This window comes from Natator depressus, chromosome 7 (assembly GCF_965152275.1).
Source record: "Natator depressus isolate rNatDep1 chromosome 7, rNatDep2.hap1, whole genome shotgun sequence".
Lineage (NCBI taxonomy): Eukaryota > Metazoa > Chordata > Testudines > Cheloniidae > Natator > Natator depressus.
The window spans coordinates 32,140,136-32,166,212 of record NC_134240.1 but is presented as its reverse complement, the minus strand read 5'-3'; the positions used below and the strand labels follow the sequence as shown (position 1 = coordinate 32,166,212).

The 26,077-nt window shown below is 48.4% G+C and overlaps 2 protein-coding genes across 3 annotated transcripts in view; one reads left to right on the top strand and one right to left on the bottom strand.

Moving 5' to 3' along the window:
• The first annotated feature begins 339 nt into the window (after window positions 1-339).
• On the top strand, window positions 340-21,032 carry SCYL1 (SCY1 like pseudokinase 1). Of its 2 annotated transcripts, XM_074957979.1 has the most exons (18): window positions 340-536; window positions 2,151-2,291; window positions 3,596-3,718; window positions 4,092-4,312; window positions 5,228-5,318; window positions 6,631-6,786; window positions 7,574-7,732; window positions 8,692-8,799; window positions 9,407-9,520; window positions 12,822-12,977; window positions 13,504-13,692; window positions 13,925-14,000; window positions 14,098-14,280; window positions 16,865-17,004; window positions 17,576-17,677; window positions 19,838-20,140; window positions 20,488-20,554; window positions 20,637-21,032. In XM_074957979.1, exons 1-18 carry the CDS (start codon window positions 420-422, stop codon window positions 20,759-20,761), a joined length of 2,571 nt encoding a protein of 856 aa, XP_074814080.1. In that variant the 5' UTR covers window positions 340-419; the 3' UTR covers window positions 20,762-21,032. The 2 variants fall into 2 exon arrangements, with proteins under 2 accessions (XP_074814080.1, XP_074814081.1); XM_074957980.1 differs by lacking the exons at window positions 340-536; window positions 4,092-4,312 and having other exon boundaries at window positions 2,155-2,291; window positions 20,637-21,031.
• Window positions 21,033-22,511: 1,479 nt separating this feature from the next.
• Window positions 22,512-26,077, bottom strand: part of CDC42BPG (CDC42 binding protein kinase gamma) — a 62,631-nt gene continuing 59,065 nt past the window's right edge. Inside the window, exons 34-36 of the mRNA XM_074957978.1 lie at window positions 25,766-25,880; window positions 25,200-25,285; window positions 22,512-23,576 (exon numbers count right to left, since the gene is read on the bottom strand). Of these exons, the coding sequence (XP_074814079.1) occupies window positions 23,511-23,576; window positions 25,200-25,285; window positions 25,766-25,880 (267 nt within the window). The 3' untranslated portion in view covers window positions 22,512-23,510. The remainder of the gene's footprint in view (window positions 23,577-25,199; window positions 25,286-25,765; window positions 25,881-26,077) is intronic.

The window sequence follows — 26,077 nt, the reverse complement described above, 5'->3', positions numbered from 1 at the left end:
TGGGTTAGTAGCTGGAGCAGAGACTGGGAGGCAGGACTCCTGGGTCCCATTCCCAGGCTGTCACTCACTTGCTGTGGGACGTTGTGGACAATCAGGTCACCTCTTTGTGCCTGGACAGCTCCACCGGCAAAGCTAAGGCGGCAGCTGGCAGGAGCGGTGGGGTCCGCCAGCGGCCGAGGAGGCCCTTCTGCACCCTACCAGAATCTGCGGCTGCTGGGGGGCGGCCGGGGCAGCCGCCGGGATTAGCTCTGCGCCAGGCCTCCCCACCCCCGCATCATTGCTCCCCTGCTCTGCCCCCAGCCCCGCCCAGCCTCCTCCCCCGCCCCCAGCGCCGTGCTCTCTGCTGCCCTCTGGCGGCCTGTCCGCTCCGCGCAGCCCGGAGGAGCCGGATCCCGGTCCCGGAGCGGCCCGGCCGGACGATGTGGTTCTTCTCCCGGGACCCGGTCCGGGATTTCCCTTATGAGTTCGGCGCGGAGGCGGGCGCGGAGCGGGGAGAGCCCGCGGGGCCCTGGCAGCTGCACCGGGGCAGGAGGAAGGTGAATCCCCCAGTTGGGCCCGGCCCGGCCTTTGCTCGCCTGACGTGGCGGGGCCTCCCTAGCCTGGAGCGGCCGCCACCGGGACCGCCAGCCCGGGGCACAGGGGGAGGTTTCCAGGCCTCCCCCTCCCCAGCTCGGGGTACGGGGGGGGTGGTTTGCAGGCTCCCCAGCCAGGGGTACGGGGGGGGGGAGGTAGGTTTCCAGGCCTCCCCCTCTCCAGCCCGGTCCCCAACCCAGGATACGGGGGGAGGTTTCCAGCCCCCCCACCCCCCCCGAAGTCCGGGGTTCGGGAGTGGGTTTCCAGGCCCTCATCCCTAGGCCGGGGTGTAGAGGGTATCCAGGCTTCTCTTCCCCAGCCTGAGCTAGAGGTGAGGTATGGCTGGGGGGGTTCAAGCCCTCCTCTGGGTGTAAAAGGGGAGTTTCAAAGAGCTTTTGGACGAAGGCAGGGTTTCCAGGACCCCCTAGAACAGAAGAGGTGTTTAATGATCCCCAGAGTTTTGCTTCTTCCCTGGTTTATGGGAGGGTGTGTCCAAGCCCCCACTCAGATACCGTTATCAAGGATAGAGGGGGTTCCGGGGCCCCCACTAAGATGGAAGGACGTTTCAGACGGCCCTCTAGGCTCTTCCTCCCCTGATAACAAGGATTTTCAGGGTCCCTCCAAGCTCTCCCCATTCCTGAGCATCCCCAAAAATAAAGGGCCCAGGGAACCCCAATTGAGGGCTTCTCTAGTTCTTCCTTAGTTTCAAGGGTCTCCCCCCCACCCCCACCCCACTTTCCAAAGCAGCTGGGGGACATCCAAGGATCTAGTACTACTTGTAGTCCCCTAGGGTCAGGGAACAAACAGCAGCATGAAAATGGGAGGGTTTGGCCCGCTTCCAAAGTGGCTGCTGTGTTCCACCCAGAGGCAGACACAGTTACCCTCATTATAGGGTCCATATAATAATAATAGTAATAATTATTTAATACCTAGCTCTGATATGGAGCTTTTCATCAGTAGATCACAAAACCCGTTTTCAAAGCAAGTTGGTATCATTATCCCCATTTTACATGTGGGGAAACTGAGGCACAGAGCGGGGATGGAACTTGCCAAATGTCATCTAGCAAGCCAGTAGCTGAGCCTGGAATAGAACCCAAGTCTTGTGAGTGCAATGCTCTGTCCACTAGACTACATTGCCTCCCCCAAACAGACTGTCCTTGACTCCCCATCCCCGGCCATCCCCACAAGGGAGGAAGGATGAGCCAGCAATTTGGATGCCAGCATGGGACACAGGAGACCTCGGTTCAATTCCACAGACTCCCCATGTGACCTTGGGCAAGTAAGAACATAAGAACGGCCATACTGGCTCAGACCAAAGGTCCAGCTAGCCCAGTATCCTATCATCTGACAGTGGCCAATGCCAGGTGCTTCAGAGGGAATAAACAGAACAGGGCAATCATCAAGTGATCCATCCATCCATCCCGTCACCCATTCCCAACTTCTTGCAAGCTTCACATCCTTTTACTGTGCCTCCGTTTCACCATCTGTACATTGGGGAAAATAGCTCTGCTCAGATACTATAGGATCATAGACACCCTTAAATAAATAGCACATAACACTTTTTTGTTTTTCTTCAGACCACAGGGGATCTGGTATCTGTTTTCGTCTATGAAGTTAAACCTAATTCGGATGAACAGACACAGGTCGCCAAGGCAGCTTTCAAACGCTTAAAAACCCTCCGGCACCCCAATATTCTGTCCTACATCGACGGATTGGAGGTACTGTTTATGATTTTTATTTGTGGCGGTACCTACCGTCCATTATATTTGTGATTTCATATTGTGGCTATGTCTGCAGTCTTTGAGGATTATGATTTTTTATTGCGGTGATGTCTGAGGCCCTGAACAGTTCAGGGCTGGATTTGTATCACATCTGACACAGAGTAAAGGGTGATCTGTGCCCCAGAATGGCACAGAGTAAAGGGCGCAGAGTAAAGAGTGATTTCTGCCCCAGAGTGTGTTTCCTAGCCTGAAAAACACCAATGCTTAGGATACTGGATTGATACTGTATGGAATTATGTTATTTATCCACTGCCTTTATGAAACTGCAGCAAATCCTGAATCTGGATAAAGGAGTGTCACCCGACATGTCCAGCTTGCAGTGGGACAGCCCAGTGTATTACACTTTTGTCTTCCTATAGTGGATGCATTTATTTATTATCTGTTTACTTGTATTATGGTAGGCCCCAGCAGCCCTGAACAAGATTGGAGATCCTCGCTAGGGCACCGCATGGATCCTGACAGAGATCTGGGCCTTTTGCTATGCCAGGGGCTGCATGCTGGACCCCCTAATGGGGATGGGGCAGTGGTGTCTGTGCAGTGGCTGGCACTAAGCGTCCCTTGATCTCATTTGTGGGGGGATCTGTGTGGAGCCTGGCACAATGGGGGTCCCTGATCTTGTTGGGAGGTGGTGTCTGTGCAGTGCCTGGGATGGAGGCAGTCCCCTATTTTGGTTGGGAGATTCTGCACAGTGACTGGCACTAAGGGGTCCTTGATCTCAATTAATGGGGGAAAGGAGAGCATTGTGCAGTGCCTGGGACAACAGGGGCCCCAGTCTCAGTTGGTGGGGTGAGTTGTGCAGTGCCTGGCACAATGGGGGCCCCAGTCTCAGTTGGAGGGGGTTTTGCAGTGCCTGGCACAAGAGGGGCCCCAATCTTAGTTAGAAGGGGGTTGTGCAGTGCCTGGTACAACAGAGCCCCAATCTCAGTTGGATGGGGATTGTGCAGTGCCTGATACAACAGGGGTCTCCAATCTCAGGTGGGGGTGGGCTGTTCAGTGCCTCTCTGATCTCAGTTGCGGGGGTCTCTGTGGCGTCCTACCCAACAGGACCCCAATCTCATTTGTGGGGGTGGTCTGTGCAACGCCAGGTCCAACAGGACCTTTCGATCTTGGTTGGGGCTACAGTGCTACCGTAATACTACTACTAATGTGCCCAGCACAAAGGGGCTCCGATCTCACTTGAAGCCTCTGGGTGCTTCTGTAACAAAAAGAAACATGGTGTTTTTTTTTGCGGGGGGGGATAGACAGAGAAATGTTTACACGTCGTGACAGAGCCTGTGACATCTCTGAGTACTTACCTGAAGGCGAAAGCAGACTCTGGAGGGTTAAATGAACAGGAGATATCCTGGGGCCTCCATCAGATTGTGGTAAGATACAGTGATCTCAAGCAGATGGGTTGTGCCTGTATAGAAAATCGTAAACCACCAACTCCTTTGCCCACAGCCCCTAGTCTTGGTTGCCCCTCAGTTTTAATTAAACGTGGCAGAATTAGATTTTTATTGTTTTTAATTTTGACAGATAATATTGATCTTTATTTTTAACCTGTTTTTCAATTTTTATTGATTTTAAATTTTCACAGTTGCTGGAAATTATGGGAGTGGGGTTAGACAATAGGGGTCTCAGGCTAATTATTTAATGGCAGTATCCCACCCCTCAACTAGACCATTCTGTCTCTAAGATTCCCCTCACAGGGCTCCCAGCTGACTGCTCCTCTCACTTGTCCTTCCCTTGCCTTTCCAGAAAGCGCTCAGCTTCCTGGTGAATGACTGCAACCTCATCCACAATAATGTGTGCATGGCTGCTGTTTTTGTTGACCGCGCTGGTGAATGGAAGCTGGGTGGCCTGGATTACATGTACTCGACCCAGGGTGACAACACCCCGCCTCGGAAAGGGATCCCTGAGCTGGAGAGATATGACCCACCAGAGAAAACAGATAACAGCAAAATCCCTGGGGAGAAATGGTGAGAGGGAGATGGGGCGGGGCCCTTTAATCTCCTCCCACCTTTTTATCTAGTTAGATTGTAAGCTCTTTGTGGGCGGAGACTCGCTCATTGTGTGACTGTGCAGTGCTGAGCACGATGGGCCCCCTGATCTCAGCTGAGTGAGGTCTGCAGCTCAGCCGGCACTACAGAGGCCTCCCAATCTCTGTCGGGGCCTCTCTAGACATGACCATAATACAGATAGATTTGTAGATGTTAAGACCAGAAGGGACCATTATGTCTGACCTCTTGTTTTAAACTGGCCAGAGAATTTCTCTCTGTGATTCCTGCACTGAGCCCAATAACTAACAAAGCCCAGGTTCTAGAAGGGAGAGGCTTTGAGCTCTGCTTATTGTTCTGTACATGCATTGCTGGGGTTTTATTGTTATGTCAGGGACCAGTTCCATATTACCCTCATTGTTAACTCACTCTGCGGTCTTTCTCCAGTCACCCTCCATGACCTGGTCTTTCTTTCTCCACAGTGTCCCGCTGTGTGCATGTGCAAGAACCTTCTCCTCTGCAGCCCCTTGCCCTCAGGAATCCTCCTCCCTGCATCTCTCTCTGCTCTCCTCTCAGTGCACCTGGCACCTGCCTCTTCTCTGTGTGTGCAAGACACCTGTCTCCGAACAGAATTGCTGTATCCCTCTCTACTCCCTGTTCTGCGTATCCAGTCCCTGCTATCTCTTGACAGTGTGTGTGCACACGCATGCAAGAGCCTCTGTCTCATTTCAAGCTCCTCTATTGTTTGTTTTCCTGCATAGCCCTTCTGCCTAACCCTAAAGTGTCTTGGGGGTGTAGTTTGTATGGATCATGTTATGCAAAATACAGCTGGGTTGCACTTTCCTTCCCCATGGGGAAATCGCTGGGAAAGTTACATTGGTTCTTCTGCTGTGCCAGGTCTGCGGACATGTGGCGTCTTGGCTGCCTCATCTGGGAGGTTTTCAATGGCATCCTGCCCCGTCCATCCTCCTTGCGATCCCTCGGCAAGGTAATGTGGTCAGTCCCCTTCCCACCCGCTCTGTTGATAGGGCCTGGCAAAGTAATTAATCAGCAGATCCGCCTGGCTCCAATCCCTCTACTTGTAATATTACACCTCTGGGTGTGTTGTTGGCAACAGGAATCAAACCCGGAATCAGGAGCCTCTGTGACGTGTGCTAAAAGAGCCAGGCTATAGCAGACTCATCAACCTCTGTCTGTGGCCCAGCCATGGCTAGAGGGGGACAGAGCACCACATGGAGTGGATCTGGGTTACACCCGGAAGGGCAGGGAAAGTTGATTGCTGGTGGGTTTCGCAATACGCTGTGGGGGGAGAATGTGTCTTTCAGGCCCCATTGACTTCAGTAATAATAGACCCTAGCTCTTATGTAGCACTTTTCATCAGTAGATCATAGAAGCTTTACAGAGGAGGTTAGACTCATTATTCCCATTTTACAGATGGGGAAACCGAGGCACAAAGGGGGCAAGATGTTACCCAGCAGGCCAATGGTAGAGCCAGGAATAGAACCGAAGTCTCCTTTGTCCCAGTTTGCTAGGCCACACGCCCCAGAGCTAACCATCAGCTTCACCCTGTTAATGTGAGGGTGAGTCAATGCAGTTTTCTATAGAGGTGCATTTTTGGGGAACTGGTAGCATATTGCCCTGTGTCTGTCCATCCTGTGGCTAAATAGTGGCCCTTCTGTTTTGTTTATTGGCCAAACTTATAGGAGCATGACAAGGATTGCAGATCACTCTCTGCTTTAGGCAGCCTCTGTGCAGCTACTATTCCTTAAGCAGTCCCTTACGGAGCTGTGCAATTTCAAATGGGTTGGTAAAGAGTTTTGTGGTTGTGCTGTAGAATAGCAGTAGGGTGCAATAGATAGGGCACAGGACTGGGAACTCTAGGGGGAGTGGGGTCTAGGGGTTAGAGCAGGAGGGGCTGGGAGTCAGGGCTCCTGGGTTCTACTCCCAGTTCTGGGAGGGAAAGGGTGGAAAGTCTAGTGATTAGTGTGGGGGAGGGGAAGCAGCCAGGATTCCTGGATTCTATCCCCAGCTTTGGGAGGGGTGGGAACATGAGTCAGGATTCCTGGGTTCTCTTCCCAGTTCTGCCATGGAGTTGCTGTGTCACCTTGGGCAGCTCAGCCTGTTTCCCTGTGCCCCAGTTTCCTCATTCCTAAAGCAGGGATAATGAGATCCATTGGCTGTTGTCAACTGTTTTGCTATCCAAGCTGAAAAGATCTCAAACTAATTAGTACCCATAGCGAATGCTTAACACACAAGGGACACCTCTTCCTGATTGTAGAATCTGTGTATCCTCTCTCCAGATCCCCAAGTCGCTGGTCCCCCACTACTGCGAACTGGTGGGGGCCAACCCCAAAATCCGCCCCAACCCTGCCAAGTTCCTCCAGAACTGCCGGGGCCCCAATGGCTTCATGAAGAACAGCTTTGTAGAGACCAACCTTTTCCTGGAAGAGATCCAGGTGAGAGCGATGCTGGTAGCCTTGTCGCCCCTATTCTGGAGGGGTGGAAAGTACAGTATTAGAACTCCCCTGTGTAGGCCAGAGGTGCCCAAGAGAGTGTCCAATCAATTGCTGGGGCTTGAGGACCCCCTGCATTGGTTTATGGACCCATTGAACTTGCCTTGGGCAGTACTGCCCTTTGTCTCGGCTCCGTTATATGCTCGTTTGGTGGGGAAAAGTGACTTCTGGAGCACAGTTAATTCTGGGGGGAGGTTGAGAGGGAACTGGCTGGGGTGGGGAATGGGATATGAGGCCCTTCCCCTCCAGAGGGCACCAGCTCTGAGGGGAAGACTGGCTGGATCAGGGAGGTGGGGAATGGGATTTGAGGCCTTTCCTCTCTAGGGAGTACCGGCATCAATCCTGCTGCAGGGTAGGAGGACTGGTTGGCGTAGGGGGCAGGGAAAGGGGTAAGGTGTCTTTTCATTCCACAAAGCATTAGCTCTGATGTGGCCCGAAGTTGTGGGAGGGACTGGCTGGTTCAGGGTGAAATAGGATAAAGACCACTTCAGCTTTAAGTCACTGGTTCAACTCCAGCCCATGTTAGCAGATCTGGAAATTCATGCCCCTGTATGGTAGAACAAGAACTTGCTGTATTTCCAACCATTTCCTAGTGAGAGAGGAGACTGCGCCATCCAAACCACCATTGCATTGGTTGTCTTGTTGGCAGCCCCAAAGGGCAGAATGGAGCCACAAGGAGCAGGCTAGTCTGACCCAGTGACCCCATTTCCCTTTCCTCCTGCCCCGGCAGATTAAGGAACCAGCAGCACGGCAGAAGTTCTTCCAGGAGCTGAGCAACAACCTAGACACCTTCCCCGAAGATTTCTGCCGGCACAAGATCCTCCCACAGCTGCTGACGGCCTTTGAGTTTGGTAGTGCTGGTGCCGTCATCCTAACCCCACTCTTCAAGGTGAGCTGATGTTCTAATGGTGGCATTCCGCTGTTTACATCTTGTGACGGGATGGGGCTACCGGCCTGTTTCCCGTCTCTGGGCATTCTGAGGATTGTAGTTCCCAGAGTGAGCAAGGACTGCTGGCAAGCGGACTTTGCTTGTGGGGAGGGGAGAGCAGTTGGCGCTGGAGATCTCCTGCGACTGAGCAGGACCTGTGGAAGGGACAGGGAGGAGACAGGCAAACACAAAGTAACCCTATGGGGCCAGTTCAAAGTGGGAACCGACTGTTGCTCTGTTGGCTAGAGCCCTAGAGGGACCAGTTTGAGCCTGTGACTCAGTGAAGTTGGTGTGCTTGGGGGAGAGAGGCATTTTAGGACTAAACTGCCCTATTAAGGGGTCGCGCGCTTCGTAGCTTCTGTAGGCTGCACACGTTGCATACACATGGGGTCCTTGCATCGCTCCATTTCCCCCACAAGTGCCCTGTGAACCACCCTCTCATTCGACTCTCTCCAACGCCCACCTCTCATGGCGGGCTGGATGTGCTACATTCACTTCACCTATATCAGAGTCCTTGATTCTCCCTCCATGCGAGGGCTCTGTGTGCTCTCTCATTCCCCCCCGCCTCCCCTACTTTACCGCACCTCATGTCAGGAAAAGGGAAACTGAGGCCAGAGAGGTGTGCCATTACTACACATTCCTCATCAACTGACACATGACCTTGCAGGGTGTGTGTGTGGAAATATGGGGACTCCATTCCCAAGATACATGGACCATGGAGGAGATGATGCCAAGAGCTGACATCAGTACTCCAGGAACATCTACAGATGAATTTCTTGGTGTGGCCCAGCTAGGAGTATCTTATCTCTGGAAGGCTCATGGGCCCACCTCACCACTTTCTGTCTCCACACTAAAGCTTTGCATGCCCCTCATCTCCTTCAGGATCAAAGCCTCCTCTTTAACTTCCAGTGTTGTTGCAGGTGGGGAAGTTCCTGAACACTGAAGAGTATCGGCAGAAGATCATTCCTGTCATCGTCAAAATGTTCTCCTCCACCGACCGAGCCATGAGGATACGGCTGCTGCAGCAGGTCAGTGATCAGCCTCGCTTCACATCTGTGCACTTGGGCGGATCCAGGGCTCAGACAGGTTAGCAGGAGCAGTATTTTTCTGTTCTTGTTAGAACAGGGAGGGGACGGGTTGTCTGAACTTTTGGGTTCTGTTCCTGGCTCTGGGAGGGGAATGGTGCCTGTCTAGTGGTTAGAACCAAGGAGAATGGAAGTTGGGACTCCTTGGTTCTACTCTCAGCTCTGAAAGGGGAGTGGTTTTGTGGCTAGATCAAAGAATTAGGAGACTGGATTTTTGGGTTCTGCTTTGGGAGAGAGTATCACTTCACTTAGTTGTTAGGACAAGGGGACTGAGAATTAGAACGCCTGGGTTCTGTGCCAAGCTGTGGGAAGAAGCGTGCTGCAGGGGTGGCTCGGAGCCAGGATTTCTCGATCTTTTCCTGGCTGTGGAAAGGTGTGATGTCAAGGGCTTAGAACAGGAGATTGGGAATCAGGACATCTGGGTTCTCCTCTTGACTCTCCCCAGATGGTGTGGAGCCCTGCTAATTTTGACTGTGCATTGATCTTGCTCAGCACTACACCAAACGTTAAGTCCTGACTGGCAGCACATGCGTGTGTGTGTGTGTTGCAGATGGAAAACTTCATCCAATACCTCAACGAACCCACCGTCAACACCCAGATCTTTCCCCATGTTGTGCATGGCTTCCTGGACACCAACCCGGCCATTCGTGAGCAGACCGTGAAGGTAGAACGACCGAGGGCTAATGTGATCTTGGATGTATAAATGTGGGATCTCGAGTAGGAAGGTTCTGTTACCTCAGTATCTGGCACTGGTGCAACCACTGCTGGAATATTGTGTCCAGTTCTGATGTCCATACTTCCAAGAAGGATGTGGATAAAGTAGAGAGGGTTCAGAGAAGAGCCAGGAGAATGATTAAAGGGTTGGAAAACCTGCCTGATAGTGAGAGACTGCAGGAGCTCAATCCATTTAGCTTATCAAAGAGAAGGTTAATGGGTGGCTTGGTCACAGTCTGTAAGTACATACATGGGCAACAAAATCTTTTTTAATGGGCTCTTCGGTCTAGCAGAGAAAGGTCTAACAAGATCTACAAAAAGAAAAGGAGTACCTGTGGCACCTTAGAGACTAACAAATTTATCTGAGCATAAGCTTATGCTCAAATAAATTTGTTAGTCTCTAAGATGCCACAAGTACTCCTTTTCTTTTTGCGGATACAGACTAACACGGCTGCTATTCTGAAACCTAACAAGATCTAGTGGCTGGAAGTTGAAGCTAGAAAAAGTTGAAGCCAGACTGGAAATAAGGTGCACATTTTTAACAGTGAGGATAAATAACCATTGGAACAACTTGCCAAGGGATGTGGTGGATTCTCCATCACTGATAATTTTTAAATCAAGCTGGGATGTTTTTCTAACCGGTCTGCTCTGGTTCAAATAGGAATTAACATAGAGAAGTCTGTGACCTGTGTTATACAGGTCACACTAGATGATCACAAAAAGAAAAGGAGTATTTGTGGCACCTTAGAGACTAACCAATTTAATAAATTGGTTAGTCTCTAAGGTGCCACAAGTACTCCTTTTCTTTTTGCGAATACAGACTAACACGGCTGTTACTCTGATAGATGATCACAGTGATCCCTTCTGACTTTATAATCTGGGAATCAATTTCAGGGTTGCTCTGTTCCTCCTTCTTGAAGGATGCTGATGGGGTGGAGTTAAGGGGGAGGATGATGCTACTCTGGACTATTGATCTTGTCTGACCCTGTTGCTAATTCTTACCTCTGCATGGGGAGGAGGTTTTATGTGATACTGGTTTGCATGATCCGGACAGTCTTTCCCATAAAGAACCTCAGACAAGTCTGTCCTGAGTCCTGTCAGTTTCAGAGGGTGCACTTTCTGCTGTGTACACTGGCTGGATAGATAGGCAATATGGTCTGTGGATAGTGCTTTGGACCAAGGATTCAGGAGACCTGGGCCAGGATTTGTCAAAAGTGACTAGTGATTTTGGTTGTCTGATTTGAGATGCCTTTTAGAAAGAGACCTGATTTGCAGAAAGTACTGAGCACCCACCCTCTGAAAACTAGACCCCTTTCCAATGTCTGTATTTGAGTCCTCTTTTCCCCCTCCCTCCCCCCTTGGGCCTGGATTCTGTTCCCAGCTTTGCCACTTACCTTGGGCAAGTCACCCACCTGTCTGTTTCCCCCATCCGAAAAATGCAGATAGTGATAGTGGTTCTCCTTTGTAAACTGCTCTGAGATATATGAATGTTAAGAGCTGGATGTTACCCCTTTTTGACCCAAGTGGTTAGCCAAAATTTGGGGTCCTGCAGGCTGTTTGGTTAGGAGGAGAAATTGATGATCGCATCAGGTTTTCTTTGATGCAATCCTGTTTATTTACAAAGAATGTACAAAGTGCTGTTTCTCTGAACACAGCAGGAATCAAACAACAGGACATCTCTTTGTTTGAAGTTTCTTTGCTCCCAGCTGCTTCAGCCAGCACTCTGCTCAAAAGCTCTTTCTTGGCATTTTCTCAAGGCCCTCTCTCAGTGCTTCTCTGTGTGGTGCTTCCTGTCTGTTTTCTCTTCTCACCCCTCTACTAAAACAATACCCAGGGTAGTCCCTCTACCCCCTGAATTCAAATGCCTGAGTGGCCTCACATGTGCCAAAACACACGTTTTGTTTGCAGGCCCCCTAATGTTTCAGCTCTGAGTCCATAAAGAAGCTTGAATAGCTTCTTACAACTACCTTTAATCAAGGTTTTAATGAGGTTTAACCCAACCCTTGCCACTATCCTAAGGGGTTCATTGACAGACAAAGGACAGTAGAAATGTCTGTCACTGCAGGACATAATGTCAGATCCAAACCCCAAGGGATGTCACTCTGTTGCCTGATTTTTGGGACAGATACTACCATTGTTCTCCGTTTGTACAGTACCTGAAACAATGGGGTCCAGACTCGTTGTTAAGCTCTCTGGGGGCAGGGAGTGCTTTGTGATTAGAGTTGGCTGGGAAATGGAATTTCTGTTCTGTGGCAAATTATGACATTTCAAAAATGATTTTTGTTCTCATTCCTAAATTTTCCACAGACTTGTTGTTAAGCTCTGAAAAATTTTGATTTGGAGCCATTGAAACGTTTTGTTTTGGTAATATCAAATTGTTTCATTTTAATAAGGTAAAAGCATTTAGTTTATGTCCAAACAATATATAAATTATACTATGAATTAAAAATTAATATAATATAAAAGTTAGCGAAATAAAATGAAACTGTGAATCATTTAGCCTCTCATTTTGTATCAATAATGCTGAAATAGTTTGGTTTGTCTAAACACTATAAAATATTAAATGTAAGTCAATACAATATATATAATCTAATATTAAAATTATATATATATATATATATATAATATAGAAGTAGAAACTAAATAAAATTAAAAGATACGATTGAAACAGTCTAAACAAATCGCTTTGACTTTCTTCCATTGAGAATTTTATCAAAAACCATGTTCCCTCACATTGTTTCAGTTTCCACCAGACTCTGTTTTTCTGTTTTGTCAAAAAGGTTTCGTCCAGCTATAATTATTCTGTTTGTACAGTGCCTGACACAATGGGGCCCAAATCCTCTAAGTTCTATTGCAATATAAATGTTGCATAATACTAGTGTCCTACAGAGTATAAAAGCCCTACAATAGCTGTACAACAAGGGGTGCTTCAGGAGTTACTCCCTGTTATTAGCCACACTATCAACATATCCTACAAGCTAGGGAGGCACCATGGCCTAATGGATTGGTATTAGACTGGGACTCAGGAGACCTGGGTTAAATTCCTGTCTCTCCCACTTGCCTGCTGGGTGACCTTGGGCAAATCACTTTAACAGCCCCGTGCCTCAGTTTCCCCATGTATACAATGGGGATAATGGTACCAACCTCCTTTGTAAGGCACTTTGAGAGCTACTGATGACAAGTGCTATGTAAGAGCTAGATATTATTAGACCTGAACTACCCCATGACCAGCCTTTTTCCTCCCTTCACAGTCGATGCTGCTGCTGGCCCCCAAGCTGAACGAGAACAATCTCAATATGGAGCTGATGAAGCACTTTGCCCGTCTGCAGGCCAAGGATGACCAGGGGCCCATTCGTTGCAACACCACCGTGTGCCTTGGAAAGATCGGTCCTTACCTCAATGCCAGCGTGAGTAGTGAGACCGTTTCCTGCACTCCAGAGGGACCCGATGCCTGGCAGGATGGGGAAAATAGGGATACAGACCCTGGTTTCTTTCCCAGGATGATTTCCCTTTAAAATGCCTATTTCCCACCAAGGCTTCATATGATGCAGAGGAAGATTGTGGCCATCTTTAAGTGAGGAATTGTGGATTGTAGATCCCAGTAATGCTCTAGCATTCAGGAGGAGGGGACAGGAGGGTTTTGTGGTTAAAGTACCAGGCCAGAGCCTGGAAGGCCTGGCTTTCATTCCTGGCTCTGTTACAAAGTCAGTGTAACCTTGGGCAAAACACTTCGTTGTTCTTTGGCTGTAAAACAGGGATAATCTTCCTTTCTACCACTCTGTGTCTGTCTAGTCTATTTACATTGAAAGCTCTTCAGGGCAGGGACTGTTTTTTTATGTGTTTGTGCATATGGCTAGCACAATGGATCTGTGACTGGGGCTCCCAGGTGCTACCATAATACACATAATAAGTTGCCCATTCTCTTATTTCCAGACTAGACAAAGAGTTTTGATCTCTGCCTTCAGCCGTGCCACAAAAGACCCATTTGCTCCCTCCCGAGCAGCGGGCATCTTGGGATTCGCTGCCACTCACAACTTCTACTCTATGAATGACTGCGCATTCAAAATCCTGCCGGTTCTCTGTGCGCTGACAGTTGACCCTGAAAAGACAGTCAGGGATCAGGTGAGTTGGATCTGCAGTGAAATTTGCAGAGCTGCCAACTCCAAGGCTCCAGTTCTGATGCCCAGCACAACGGGGGCCTCCAACCTTGGACGAGTCCATTCTAGCGTCTAGTGTGATGGTGGCACCCAATCTCAGTTGGGTGTCTGTGCAGTCACTGGTGCAACAAGGGCTCCCACTGTTTGGAGAGGGTGTCTCTACAGCGTATAATAATAAAATAACTTCAATCTCCTAGACTTTCAAGGCCATTCGAAGCTTCGTGACTAAGCTAGAAACCGTCTCTGAAGACCCATCTCAGCTCTCTGAACTGGGTGAGAGATCCTAATACTGTGCTGAAGTTTTCAGGCATTTAAACACCAAACAGAACTAATGGACGTTTTTCCCCTTTTCTTTCTGCTCCCTTTGCAGAGAAGGATGTTCACGCAGCATCAACGAGCCCTGGGATGGGAGCAGCTGCCAGCTGGGCAGGCTGGGCCGTGACAGGGGTCTCATCGCTTACGTCGAAGCTAATCCGAACAAATGCCGGGACCACGGTAGAACAAACAGCTGTGGAAACCCTTACTGGAGGTGCACTGGAGCCACCCAGTATCGGTCAGTCTTTGCACAGCTGTAATCGCAAAGCTTGCATTGGGCTTTATTCACCCTGGGGTGCTGGCATCAAAGAATTGAGTAGCCATATGGCAAATGGCACTGAAGCCAGCAGCACCATCTCAAGCGATAGAAGGAAATACGTGTTTGCGTGACACGCAGTTAACCTACAGAAGACTAGCCAGAGTGTAATAATAAGGATGGTTGCCCCTTTGGCTCAAGCAGTTGGTCAGTATTTGAGACTTTGCAGGGTAGTTTCCAGAAAAGGGGAAATCAGTGACGCAAGTCAGGTATATTTTTAGTTAGAGCTGAGCGAATATGTGATTTTTTTTTTTTTGACGGGGGTGAGGGTGGTGGTTGCTGAAATGAAAAAAACTTTGTTTCAGCTCAAAAAAACACCTGAAGCAAAATGACAAACACAAAACACTTTCTGTTTGTTTATTTTTTAATCAATCTAGCTACATTTGTAAATGAAACTTTTCTAAACAAAAAGTCGAAAGTGTCAAAACTCTTAGTTTTGACATTTTTGGGGGGGAAAGAAATCCATTTTTTTTAACTGAAACTATTTGCAAGCTAAGGTTGAATATGGCATATAATTTTAGTGCCCCTCAAAATACAGTTTTAGCTAATTTACCGTTTGCTGAATTTTTGTTTTGCCCAACTTTAATCTTGGTGTAATCTTGTTTGTTTATAACGAATGCACACAAAGTCCCGTTTCCCTGACCACAGGAGAACCCAACAACAGCAGGCCATTTTCCTGCTCAGAAATCCTCAAATCTGCCCTGCTAGCGAGCTTTTCACAGATGTTTGAGGCCAGAAAGGGACCTTGCGATCATCTGGTCTGACCTCTGCTGGAACACAGGCCATAGGATTTCTTTGTGTTAATTCCTATTTGAAATAGAGCAGGTCTTTTAGAAAAACATCCCATCTTGATTTAAAAATTGACTGATGGAAAATCACTACAATCCTTGGTAACTTGTTCTATTACCCTCACTGTCATGGTAGATAAAAATGAATGATTTAAATTAAAATAATCGAAGAAATCAGATTTTTTTAATTTAAATTAATTAAAAAGTAAACCTACTTAAAATTAAATTTGAAATCTTGATAAACTGTGTTAAGGCCTAAAAATACTAGAGTCAAGCATTTAAATTAAATGAGAAAAAGAATATTAAGCAGTATATACGTGGTGCCAAAGTTTTAAAGAAAATCAAGCCACTTAACTGGTGGAAATCACCGCCTAAGCACCTGGAGCCAGAGTTTGTTGAAGTACTGAGCCAGCTTTTGACAGCAGTAGCTCTTCTGGAGATGCAGAGAGAATATCTTCTTCTTTTCACTTTATTCAAGAAGTTCAGTTCAACGACTAGTTCATTTGAAGTTAAGAAACTGATTGGGAGTTGAAAAAGCAGGAAAGCTTGTTTTTCCTTTTCCAGTCTATGAATAATAAATCAATTAGTTTTAAATACAAAATAGGTTTTTAATAAACTTTCATTTTCCAGCACTTTTAATGTAGTTTTATTTAGCTAGTACAAAAATTAAAAAGCTGGTTTTGCTCATTTCTAATTGAATTTCATAGATCACAGTTAATTGCCTAATAAATAAGAAATTTGTTATTCGCCATTTCTAAAATAATAAAAAGTAAGAATTAAGAATCTGAATAAATGTATGTTAAGCTATATAATTGCTTAAATAAATGTGTAGTGCATCCACCTGGTTAGCAAAAAATAGCATCACATTTAATGTAAAGGCAATATTTAGTTGCAAATCAGCATGTTTTAATGATTACAATCAGTGAAAATAACTTTTGGTTAGGCAAATAATTTAAAAGTACAAATGTAAAACAAGTTTAACAACTGATGATTTAAATCCAAGTTTTCTGCTTGTTGATTTAACTCAATTCTCTCTGCACCCTCTTAAAAATGTGTGCTTTATATCCTGTCTGAATTTTTCTAGTTTCCACTTCCAGCCATTGGATCTTGTTAGGTCTTTGTGTGTTACACTGACAAATTTTTGTTCCCCATGTGGGGACTTAGACAGGGATCAGGTTACCTCCAAACCTTCTGTGTTACGCTAAATAGATGGAGCTCCTTGAGTCTATCACTCTGTGCCCAAGCAGCTCTGTCCCTCGCTTCCTCTCTCATCTACTTGGTGCTTCCCTGGGCTTCTTGCCTCCCAACACGCACAGGCTGCAACTGATCTCCTAGTCCCTGCGGTCTTGGCTCTGACCTGCTGTATGCATTGGTTGATCCCTCCAGTCTTTGTAGCTGTCTCTACTACATAAAGTGGCTTAATTGCTCCTTCCGTTGAGTCTGCTTGGTGCACCCATTGGCTGTAACTAGGGCTGATCCAAGACTCAGGTGATGGCAGCAATTAGCATCTTTCAACATAAAAGTACTAAATGAACAAGGGATTTGGAAAGGATGCCCTGGGGAAATTGGCCAGTATAGCCATAGCAGTCCCTGTGTTGACAAGCCCTAGCTGTAATAGGAGTTATGAGAAAACTTGGGCACAGTTCCTCTGAAGCGCTCAGTGCTGGCCACTGTCAGAAAAAGGACACCTTCTAATGCTGTGGACTTTTGTCTTTAAGGAGCCAGCAACATCCCTTCCCCGGCGACGTTGCCAGCAGCTCCCATTCCATCCAGCCGGTGGGATCTGGAGGGGGATGTGACCGAGGAAGAAGAGAACTCCACAGATAGATGGGACGATGAGGACTGGGGGAGCCTGGAGGTGAGCAGCACACTTCCGTCTGCAATAGAGTTTGTTTGAGGATGACAGGTGGGCTGCCTCAGTGATTGGAGTAAGGACTTGTAATCCCCTCTGCTGAGTTGAGCAGATTTGGGAGCTTCTAGTCTGGTGGGGAAATTAGTAGAGTGGGGGCAATTTTTTAGTGTAACTTATTTATTTACACTGCATGCGCAGTCCTGGGACAGGGGTGGTCACAAACAGCATGCAGGGCAATCCAATTTCAGATTTCTCAGCCTAGATGCCAGTGCCCCATGCCCAGTTTACCAGAAGCAATTCTGCCCCAAGAACCTGCTGTAGTTAAAAAGATTAAGGGCAGGCAGCAAATACCCCTGCGCTGCTTACAATAGCTCCCCTGAAAAGAATACATACATGCATCACCAAGCTAACAGCGTTGCATGTTTTCCAAGACTGGCCACTGCTCATATGCAGATAAGTATGCACCACAGCGCCATCCAGTGACTTCTGCGATATTAGCTGCAGGCTCTGTTGCTGCCTGGTTTGAGATTCTGCTTCCTCATGTGCTGTGCCTCATTTTCTGTGCTTTTGCTTGTAGCAAGAGGCTGAGCAATCCAAAGGGCAGGCGAGCCCAGATGACTGGAACACCCCGGAGTGGTCAGAACCAGCCTTGGCGTTGAAGAAGCCTGGGACCAGGATGGTAGGTGGCTTTCCGCACATGCTATCACTCTGATGCCACACCATATGCTGTCTTAAGTGCAGGTATCCCTTTCTGGTGCATTTGGTCTCCATGATCTCTGGGAGGGAGCAAGTAACCCTCAAGCTAATACCAACTGGGAAAGTTGTAGGGGCAATAGTGTGGCCTCGTGGATAGGGCACTAGACAGGGACTTAAGAGTCCTCGGTTCTATTCCTGGATCCCACAGTATTCTTGCCAGCAAGTTAAAGAATATGGGCTGGATGAATGGACTATAAAGTGGCTAGAAAGCTGGCTAGATCGTCTGGCTCAACGGGTAATGATCAGTGGCTCCATGTCTAGTTGGCAGCCGGTATCAAGTGGAGTGCCCCAAGGGTCGGTCCTGGGGCCGGTTTTGTTCAGTATCTTCATTAATGATCTGGAGGGTGGCGTGGACTGCACCTTCAGCATGTTTGCAAATGACACTAAACTGGGAGGAGTGGTAGATACGCTGGAGGGTAGGGATAGGATACAGAGGGACCTAGACAAATTCGAGGATTGGGCCAAAAGAAATCTGATGAAGTTCAACAAGGACAGGTGCAGCGTTCTGCACTTAGGACGGAAGAATCCAATGCACCGCTACAGACTAGGAACCAAATGGGTAGGCAGCAGTTCTGCAGAAAAGGACCTAGGGGTTACAGTGGATGAGAAGCTGGATATGAGTCAACAGTGTGGCCTTGTTGCCAAGAAGGCTAACGGCATTTTGGGATGTATAAGTAGGGGCATAGCGAGCAGATCGAGGGACGTGATCGTTCCCCTCTATTCGACATTTGGTGAGGTCTCATCTGGAGTACTGTGTCCAGTTTTGGGCCCCACACTACAAGAAGGATGTGGAAAAATTGGAAAGAGTCCAGCGGAGGGCAACAAAAATGATTAGGGGACTGGAACACATGACTTATGAGGAGAGGCTGAGGGAACTGGGGTTGTTTAGTCCGCAGAAGAGAAGAATGAGGGGGGATTTGATAGCTGCTTTCAACTACCTGAAAGGGGGTTCCAAAGAGGATGGATTTTGACTGTTCTCAGTGGTAGCAGATGGCAGAACAAGGAGCAATGGTCTCAAGTTGCAGTGGGGGAGGTTTAGGTTGGATATTAGGAAATACTTTTTCACTAGGAGGGTGGTGAAGCACTGGAATGCGTTAACCTAGGGAGGTGGTGGAATCTCCTTCCTTTGAGGTTTTCAAGGTCAAGCTTGACAAAGCCCTGGCTGGGATGATTTAGTTGGGGGTTGAACTAGATGACCTCCTGAGGTCCCTTCCAACCGTGATATTCTATGATTCTATCTGCCACAGCTTGCTCAGTGACCTTGGGCAAATATCTGTGCCTCAGTTTCCCCATCTGGCAAATGGGGATAATGACATCCTTTGTTAAATGCTTTGAAGTCTACTGATGAAAAGTGCTGTATAAGAACTAAGGATCATTACATCTAGGAACAAAAAATGTAGATCACTGTAATGGGGCAAGGGAACTGTATCCTGGACTACAGTGACACCAGAAAGAACTTGAACATCATGATAAATAACCAAGCGCTCCCAGGGCAATGCTAGAGCTGAAAGGGTGCAAACAATCTTGGACGTATAAGCAGGGGAATATCAAGTAGGAGTAAAGGAAGGGTCATCACCTCTGTTTATGGTAGTGGTGACAACATTACTAGATACTGTGTCTGGTTATGATGTCTACACTTCAAAAAGGATGTTGTCAAATTGGAAAAGCTCAGCAGAGAGCTATAAGAAGGATTTTGTGTCCGGAAAATCCCCCTTATAGGGAGAGACTTGAGAAGCTCAGCCTGTTTAGTTTATTCCAGAGAAGGTTAAAAGGCGATTTGATCGTGGTCTTTAAATTAAGACTGTCAGCCTTTCTTGCCTTAGTCACCGTACGGCCCTCAGATGGGAATAACCATTGTTCAAGTGCCTACTAGTACGAAAGACAGTGTGGCTAGGGTGATGGGCAGGTCTTTTCCCATTCCTGGCCTTTATCTGTTGAGCCTGGGCGCTCAAAGTCACCTCTTCTAAATCTTGCAGGTAGGATATGACTAGTCCAGAAGCCCCTTCAGTTCCTGTCTCGTAGCTCATTTGTCCTCTTCCGGTTGCTCTGATCAATCTGCCCCCATCCCCCTTATCATTAACAGATCAGCAGCTCCTCCAAGAAACAGGAATCAGACTGGACCAGCTCTGGTTGGGAGGTTGGATCTACTTGGAGTCACAAGAAGTGGGGCACTCAGGGACAAAGCTCCATGGCAGAGGACAGCTGGGAGGAGGATTTTGGTTCTGGGACAGTGCAGAAACTGACCCCCTCACAGCAAGCTCCCTTGGCCCAACCAGAAGGAACCAAACTGGCCAGCGAATATGACTGGGACAGCTCATCGAGTGTAGAGAAACCAGATCCTTTCTTCTCCATGATCCCTACTCAGAAGTCAACAACAGAGACCCAGGTAAGTTTCTCCATGTCTCATGATCAAGGGGTGTGTGTGTGTGTGTGTGGGTCAATTCCCAGCTCTGCCACTGACTCCCTGGGTGACATTGTATGTTTTGGTTTTTGTTGCGGGGGGGAAGGGTCTACAAATCCCGAAAAGGCCTGGGAAGGGCTAGTGTTATCACCCCGCTCTCTGTTTAACTGAAGCTCCAGGGGAAGGCAGGGTGGGGTACCCACTCAGTTTAGGGATTAGCTACTTCCCTTCTCTTCCTGTGTGGAAAGATAAATGTGTACTGAGTGCCTCCCCCAGTGTAGTGCATAACTGTGAAGAAGTCCCCTGAATTCAAATTCTGTGTCTAACTTCAGAGAAGCATGGATGCCATTGGCGACTGGGGTACAGAGGAAAACTGGGAATCTGTGGACTCTGACCAGGGTGAGTTGCCGAAGAAGCAAAGTTGCACATGATTGTTCCATCCAGCCGTTCGTACTAGCTGGGAATTATTGTGTCTCCGTAGGGCTCAGCAGGGCAGAATTAGCACGCAAGAAGCGAGAGGAGCGGAAGAAGGAGATGGAAGCTAAACGGGCGGACAGGAAGGTGGCAAAGGGACCTATGAAACTGGGTGCCAGGAAGCTGGACTGACAGGCAACAGAGCAGTGGAAGCTTCAGCTTTTGCTTGTACATATGCGCTTAGAATTTTAGTTTATACATACATCAGCAATAAGGACACCCCACCAACCAGGTACACTCGCAAGCAGAGATGCACAAACTTGTGGTTCTACTGTATTTATTCTGTACAGCTTCTCAGTAAAAAGCAGATGGGGGCCTGTGATTGTGTGGCTATTTGCATTCTTCCTGTATGTGCTGCAGTCTTTCTTTTTGTATATAAAGGGTGTAGGAATAAATTAATTTTAAATGATCTGTGTTTAAATCAGAAACAAAGAGTCTATTCTTTTTTAAGGAGACACAGAGACACTTTACAGACGAGTCTCTTAGAGAGAGAGACACACCCACACACAGAGTGGCTAGTCTCTTAGAGACGAGACATACACACACACCCCCAAGAGAGAGTCTAGTCTCTTAGCCACAAGCAAGCAAGAGATGCACACGCACAGAGAGCGAGCATGTCTAGGCTGTTAGCCATAGCAAGCCAGAAAGAGGTAGACAGTGTCTAGTCTCTTAGCTACAGTAACACACACAGAGTCTAGGCTCTTAGCCACAGCAGGACTGAAAGAGAGACACACAAATGAGAGTGTCGAGTTTCAGAGAGACAGCAAGACAGAAAGAGAGACAGAGTCTAGTCTCTTAGAGGGCCCCAGCTGGGAGGAGAGAAAGGCGAAGGCATCGGAGCTGGGCCCGGGACTCCCCAGCAGCAACAGCCCCTGTGTGCTCAGACCCGCCTGCTGCTCCAGCTCACTCGCCTCCTTTGCTCCAGATGCTGCGCAGCCGCCGCTCACTCGCACAGGGGCTACTTCCGGGTTTGTACCCAGCTCCTGCCTCCCCGTTGGCTACAGCCATGACCAATAGGAGACTCTCACTATGGTTAAAAGGTGCTTGGTCCCACGGCTCATGCGCTGGACAGCTTTTTCAGCTGCAGGTGTTACGGATGGAAGCACCACTAGGGGGGCATCTCCCCAGGGCCTGGCCTCAAACTAGCCCCTGCACAGAGGAGGCAGCTCTGCGACACACCCTGGCAGAGGGGGAATTTTCCCAACTTGCTTCCTGTACTGAGAGAGCACGCATCCCCTTGCCCCCCTTACCCAGGTCACTGCCAGCCAGGCACCCACTGATTCCCAGGCTGTTTTCCTGCTCAGGCACCATGGCCCTCTTTGCTGGAACTTGCACTTGGGTAACCTATTTAAAATAAAATCCCATCACGCCTACTGGCAAACACAGGGTCACTTACAGCAGCCCTGGGCCTGCAACGGATGCTTGGACCCCACATTTGCCTTCTGCAACTGCAGCAAACCCATAACTGACAACAGGGGGCCATGGGTTTTTCGTCTGTTCATAACACAGTTAATTCAAACCTTGCACTAATACAGCCGAGGCACGAGCAAGTTGTAATGTAGATGGGCAAAACGTAATCGTCACAGCGTTGAAAGCTAGAAGAGCCCACTAATGTCATCTCATCTGTCTTCCTGTCTGATGTAAAAACTGCCAGCAATGGAAAATCAGTCCACAATTCTTGGACAACTGTTCCAAAGCTTAATCACCCTATTATCACACCCCCTTAAATGCACCCACAAGCCATGATCCTTATATCAAAGAGTATCAGTTGCCTCTGTCCCTCTTTCAGCACATCCTCCCTTGCTGTATAGAACAGAGCAGACTACAGACCTTTGCACAGCATTTAATGGTGCAGTTGTCCAAGTATTTACACATTTGCTTCCTAAATAAATCCGGTCTTTGACCCACCCTGTACTTTTAAATAAGTGTCCCCCAGAATTTGAATTCCTGGAAGGATTCTCTCTCCCTCCTTTGCATGGAAATCGATCATCTTTGGTTTCAGCATCTTTTGGTTCTTGCAGAACTATGACAGGTTTAAGAAAATACAAGCAGGATTAAACAATGTCATGATGATTCAGCAAAGCAACCCAATCCCTGAGTAGTTCAAAAAGAACCCTGGATATACAATGGCACAAGACGATCCAGCTAGAGCCCTGTGAAACCAGATTTACTCCAATGGATCGATACAGATGATAATTGAGATCAGAGTCTGGCCCAAGCTGGACTCCTTTGTGTTAAACAGCAGTTTAAAAAAAGCAGCATCCGTCCCTGATTCAGATGGCTGCTAGGATTTGGGGATTTCTGGGAGAAGCAACACCCCCACCATGATCTTTGATGCTTTCTGCTCTAGTGGTTCCAGGTCCTGTGATAGTACTACCCATGGCCAGCAGGGTGTGCTCTTCAGGCGGTGCAGCTCTGACTCCCCAGGTAAGTTAGGGGGCACTTTCACCTGCTCCCTTTCACGCTTTTCACCACTTGGGGCATCATCCCACTGGGCTATCCAGAGGCAAAGAACGGAATGCAAGCAAGGAGGCGCTATTCTCCCTTGTGAAAGCATGCACGTGTGAGGGGGATCTATCGTCACTTTTAACCCTTAGCGGATTGCAACTTCCTCTCTCTACAGGGGTGTCTCAGAGACAGTAAGTGGTGTGTCTGGGTGATGCAGGGAGATAGGTGGAGATATTTTGGTACCAACATTTTATGTATTTCAAAACAGGATGGACAAATTCCCCGGTTGCAGAGCACAACCTCAGCGAGGGGAATGTTCTACTGACGGCAGCGACAGCAGCAACATTACAGCGCCTTGCGGTGGCATCTCCGGCTAAAATACACAGATTATCATGTGCAAGAGGGTCTGGTTTGTGGCATCGGTCCTGCCACCTTAAGAACTGGAGCTCCCGTGGCTGGAGCTGAAGGAGAGGTGGAGGTTGCGGGTCTGATCTGAGATCTGCAAGGAATGAGAGAAGAGTTAAAAGGGTAGGGTGGAGGGGGACCGCCAAAAGCAAGGAGCCGGCACGGCAGGGCAGCCTGTGATTATTACCATGTGGGTTACAGTAACACCCAGAGGTTACTGTACATTAATCAAAATCAGGGCCCCAAGACAGTTAGTTATTGTTTGCCTCATCATTAAAAATGTTCCTGGTGACCAGATACTCAACACAACTACTATTAACAGCAAGGGGAAAGGAACACAGGCCAAAATAGGGAAAGAACAGGTTAAAGAATATTTAGCTAAGTTCGATTTATTCAAGTCAGCAGGGCCTGATGAAATTCACCCTTGGATGCTTAAGGAACTAAGCGAAAGCAATCTTCGAACCGTTAGCAATTATCTTTGAGACTTCATGGAGGACTTTTAGCTCACAGAGAACTGGAGAAGGGCAAACAAAGTCCCTATTTTGAAAAAGAGGACACAGGGAGTTACAGACCAGTCGGGCTAATTTTGATACCTGGAAAGATATTGGAACAAATTAGTAAACAATCAATTTGTAAGCACCTAGAGGATTAGTCAAGAACAAATCATGCCAAACCAAACCAATTTCCTTCCCTGATAAGGTGACTGACGTAGCGGCTAGGGGGAAGCAGAAGATGGGATTTATCTTGATTTTTGACCCGGTCCCATAAGACGTTCTCAAAAGCAAACTAAGGAAATGGAGTCTAGATGGAATTACTGTAATACTGGATGAAAACCTGAACTCAAAGAGTAGTTAGCTACAGTTCACTGTTAAACTGGGGGGATGCATTTAGCGGGGTCCCATGCGGGTCTGCCTGGCTTGGGCATGGTACTATTCATTATTTTCATTAATGACTTGGATAATGGAATAGAGAGTTTGTTTATGACACCAAGCTGTAGGAGGTGCGAGCACTTTGGAGGACAGGATTAGAATTCAAAACAACCTTGATAAATTGGAGAACTGGGCTAAAATCAACAAGATGAAAATAAGACAAAAGTGTAAAGTATTACACTCAGGAAGAAAAATCAAACGCAGAACTATAAAATGGGGAATGACTGGCTAGACAGTCGAGCTGCTGGAAAGGATCGTGGGTGAGCATGGATCGCAACTTGAATGTGATTCAACTGTGAAAAAGGCTAATATTCTGGGGTGTATTAATGGGAGTGCCATATGTAAGACATAAGAGATAACTGTCTCGCTTTACTCAGCACTGGTCAGGCCTCAGCTGGTGTTTTTGAGAACGGGTTGGACAAACACCTGTCAGGGATGCTCTGCGTTTACTTGGTCCTGCTCAGTGGACCAGTGCTACAGTAGTAGCGCCTAGAGGCCCACAATGAGATTGGGGCCCCACCGTGCTGCACAGTCTGAGGTGACAAAGGGTGAGGGGAACCGAGGCACCGAGAAAGGAAGGAACTTGCCCAAACAGCAGGTCAGTGGCAGACCTAGGAGTCCTGACTTGCAGCCCAGGACCATCACCACCAAACCAGGCTGTCTCTTGAAAAATAGCTTGAAGTATTAGGGTGCTGCAGCCCCTCACCTCTCAGTGGGGTGACGCTGAGGGTTTTGGCAAGGGAGGCCTGTCCCTCCTCGGCCAGGTCTGGCTGCTTGGGGTCTCTTACCTCCGTCAGCATGTCAGTGCCTGTGAACAGGCCCTGCGGGGAGGTGAAGGAGTCATCAGAGATGGAGCTGCCCGATTTACGCTTCGCTGCAGGGGGACAGAGAGCTGTAGTCACTGGCTGGTGCGAACCTTCCTAGCTACTGCACAGGGAACCTGGGACCACCACCAGCTTGGGTCCTAAATCCTGAGCACAGCCAGGGATAGAACCGAGGAGTCCTGACTCCCAGCCCCCTACCCTGCTAGAACCACTAGACCCTACTCTCCTCCCAGAGCTGGGAATAGAACCCAGGAGTCCTAGTTCCCATGCCTCCCACCCTAACCACTAGGAATCCTTGTCCTGTTCTAACGGGCTCAGGGTCCCATTCGAATTCTGGGTCCTTTCATGTGGCCTCAGCGATTTGGGGTGCATGGGGAGGCAGCGATCCCCAGGGGTGAGAACAGAGAAGCACAGCTAATCTCACAGGACTGGCTGTCCCCTGGGGGAGTAATTCCACTCTGGGCCAGACAGGACCTGAGGGGTGTCTCCCTCCCTGATTCACTCCCCCTCCAGTCGTGGGATTCCTTTACCAGATGCAGAGTCCCCCAGGGCGGTGTCGCTGCCCGAGGACGATGGGGGCCGGGTCTTGGGGAAGCTGCGCCGACGTAGCTTGGCCTGTGACTCCCGTCTTTTCTCTTCCTGGGCCTGTGAGACACAATCAGCGTAGGGCTGGCAGCCCGGAAAGGGGAAGCACAGAGGCTGGGGGAGCTCAGCTCAGCGTGGGGACATCAGCAGGAGAGCACAGGCAGGGGGTGCTCACCAGGTAACCCCTCCCCCACTCTCACTGTTTGCTTATATCCCTTCAAAGGGTGACACCGCCAAGCCAAGGGTAGCTTGTTACA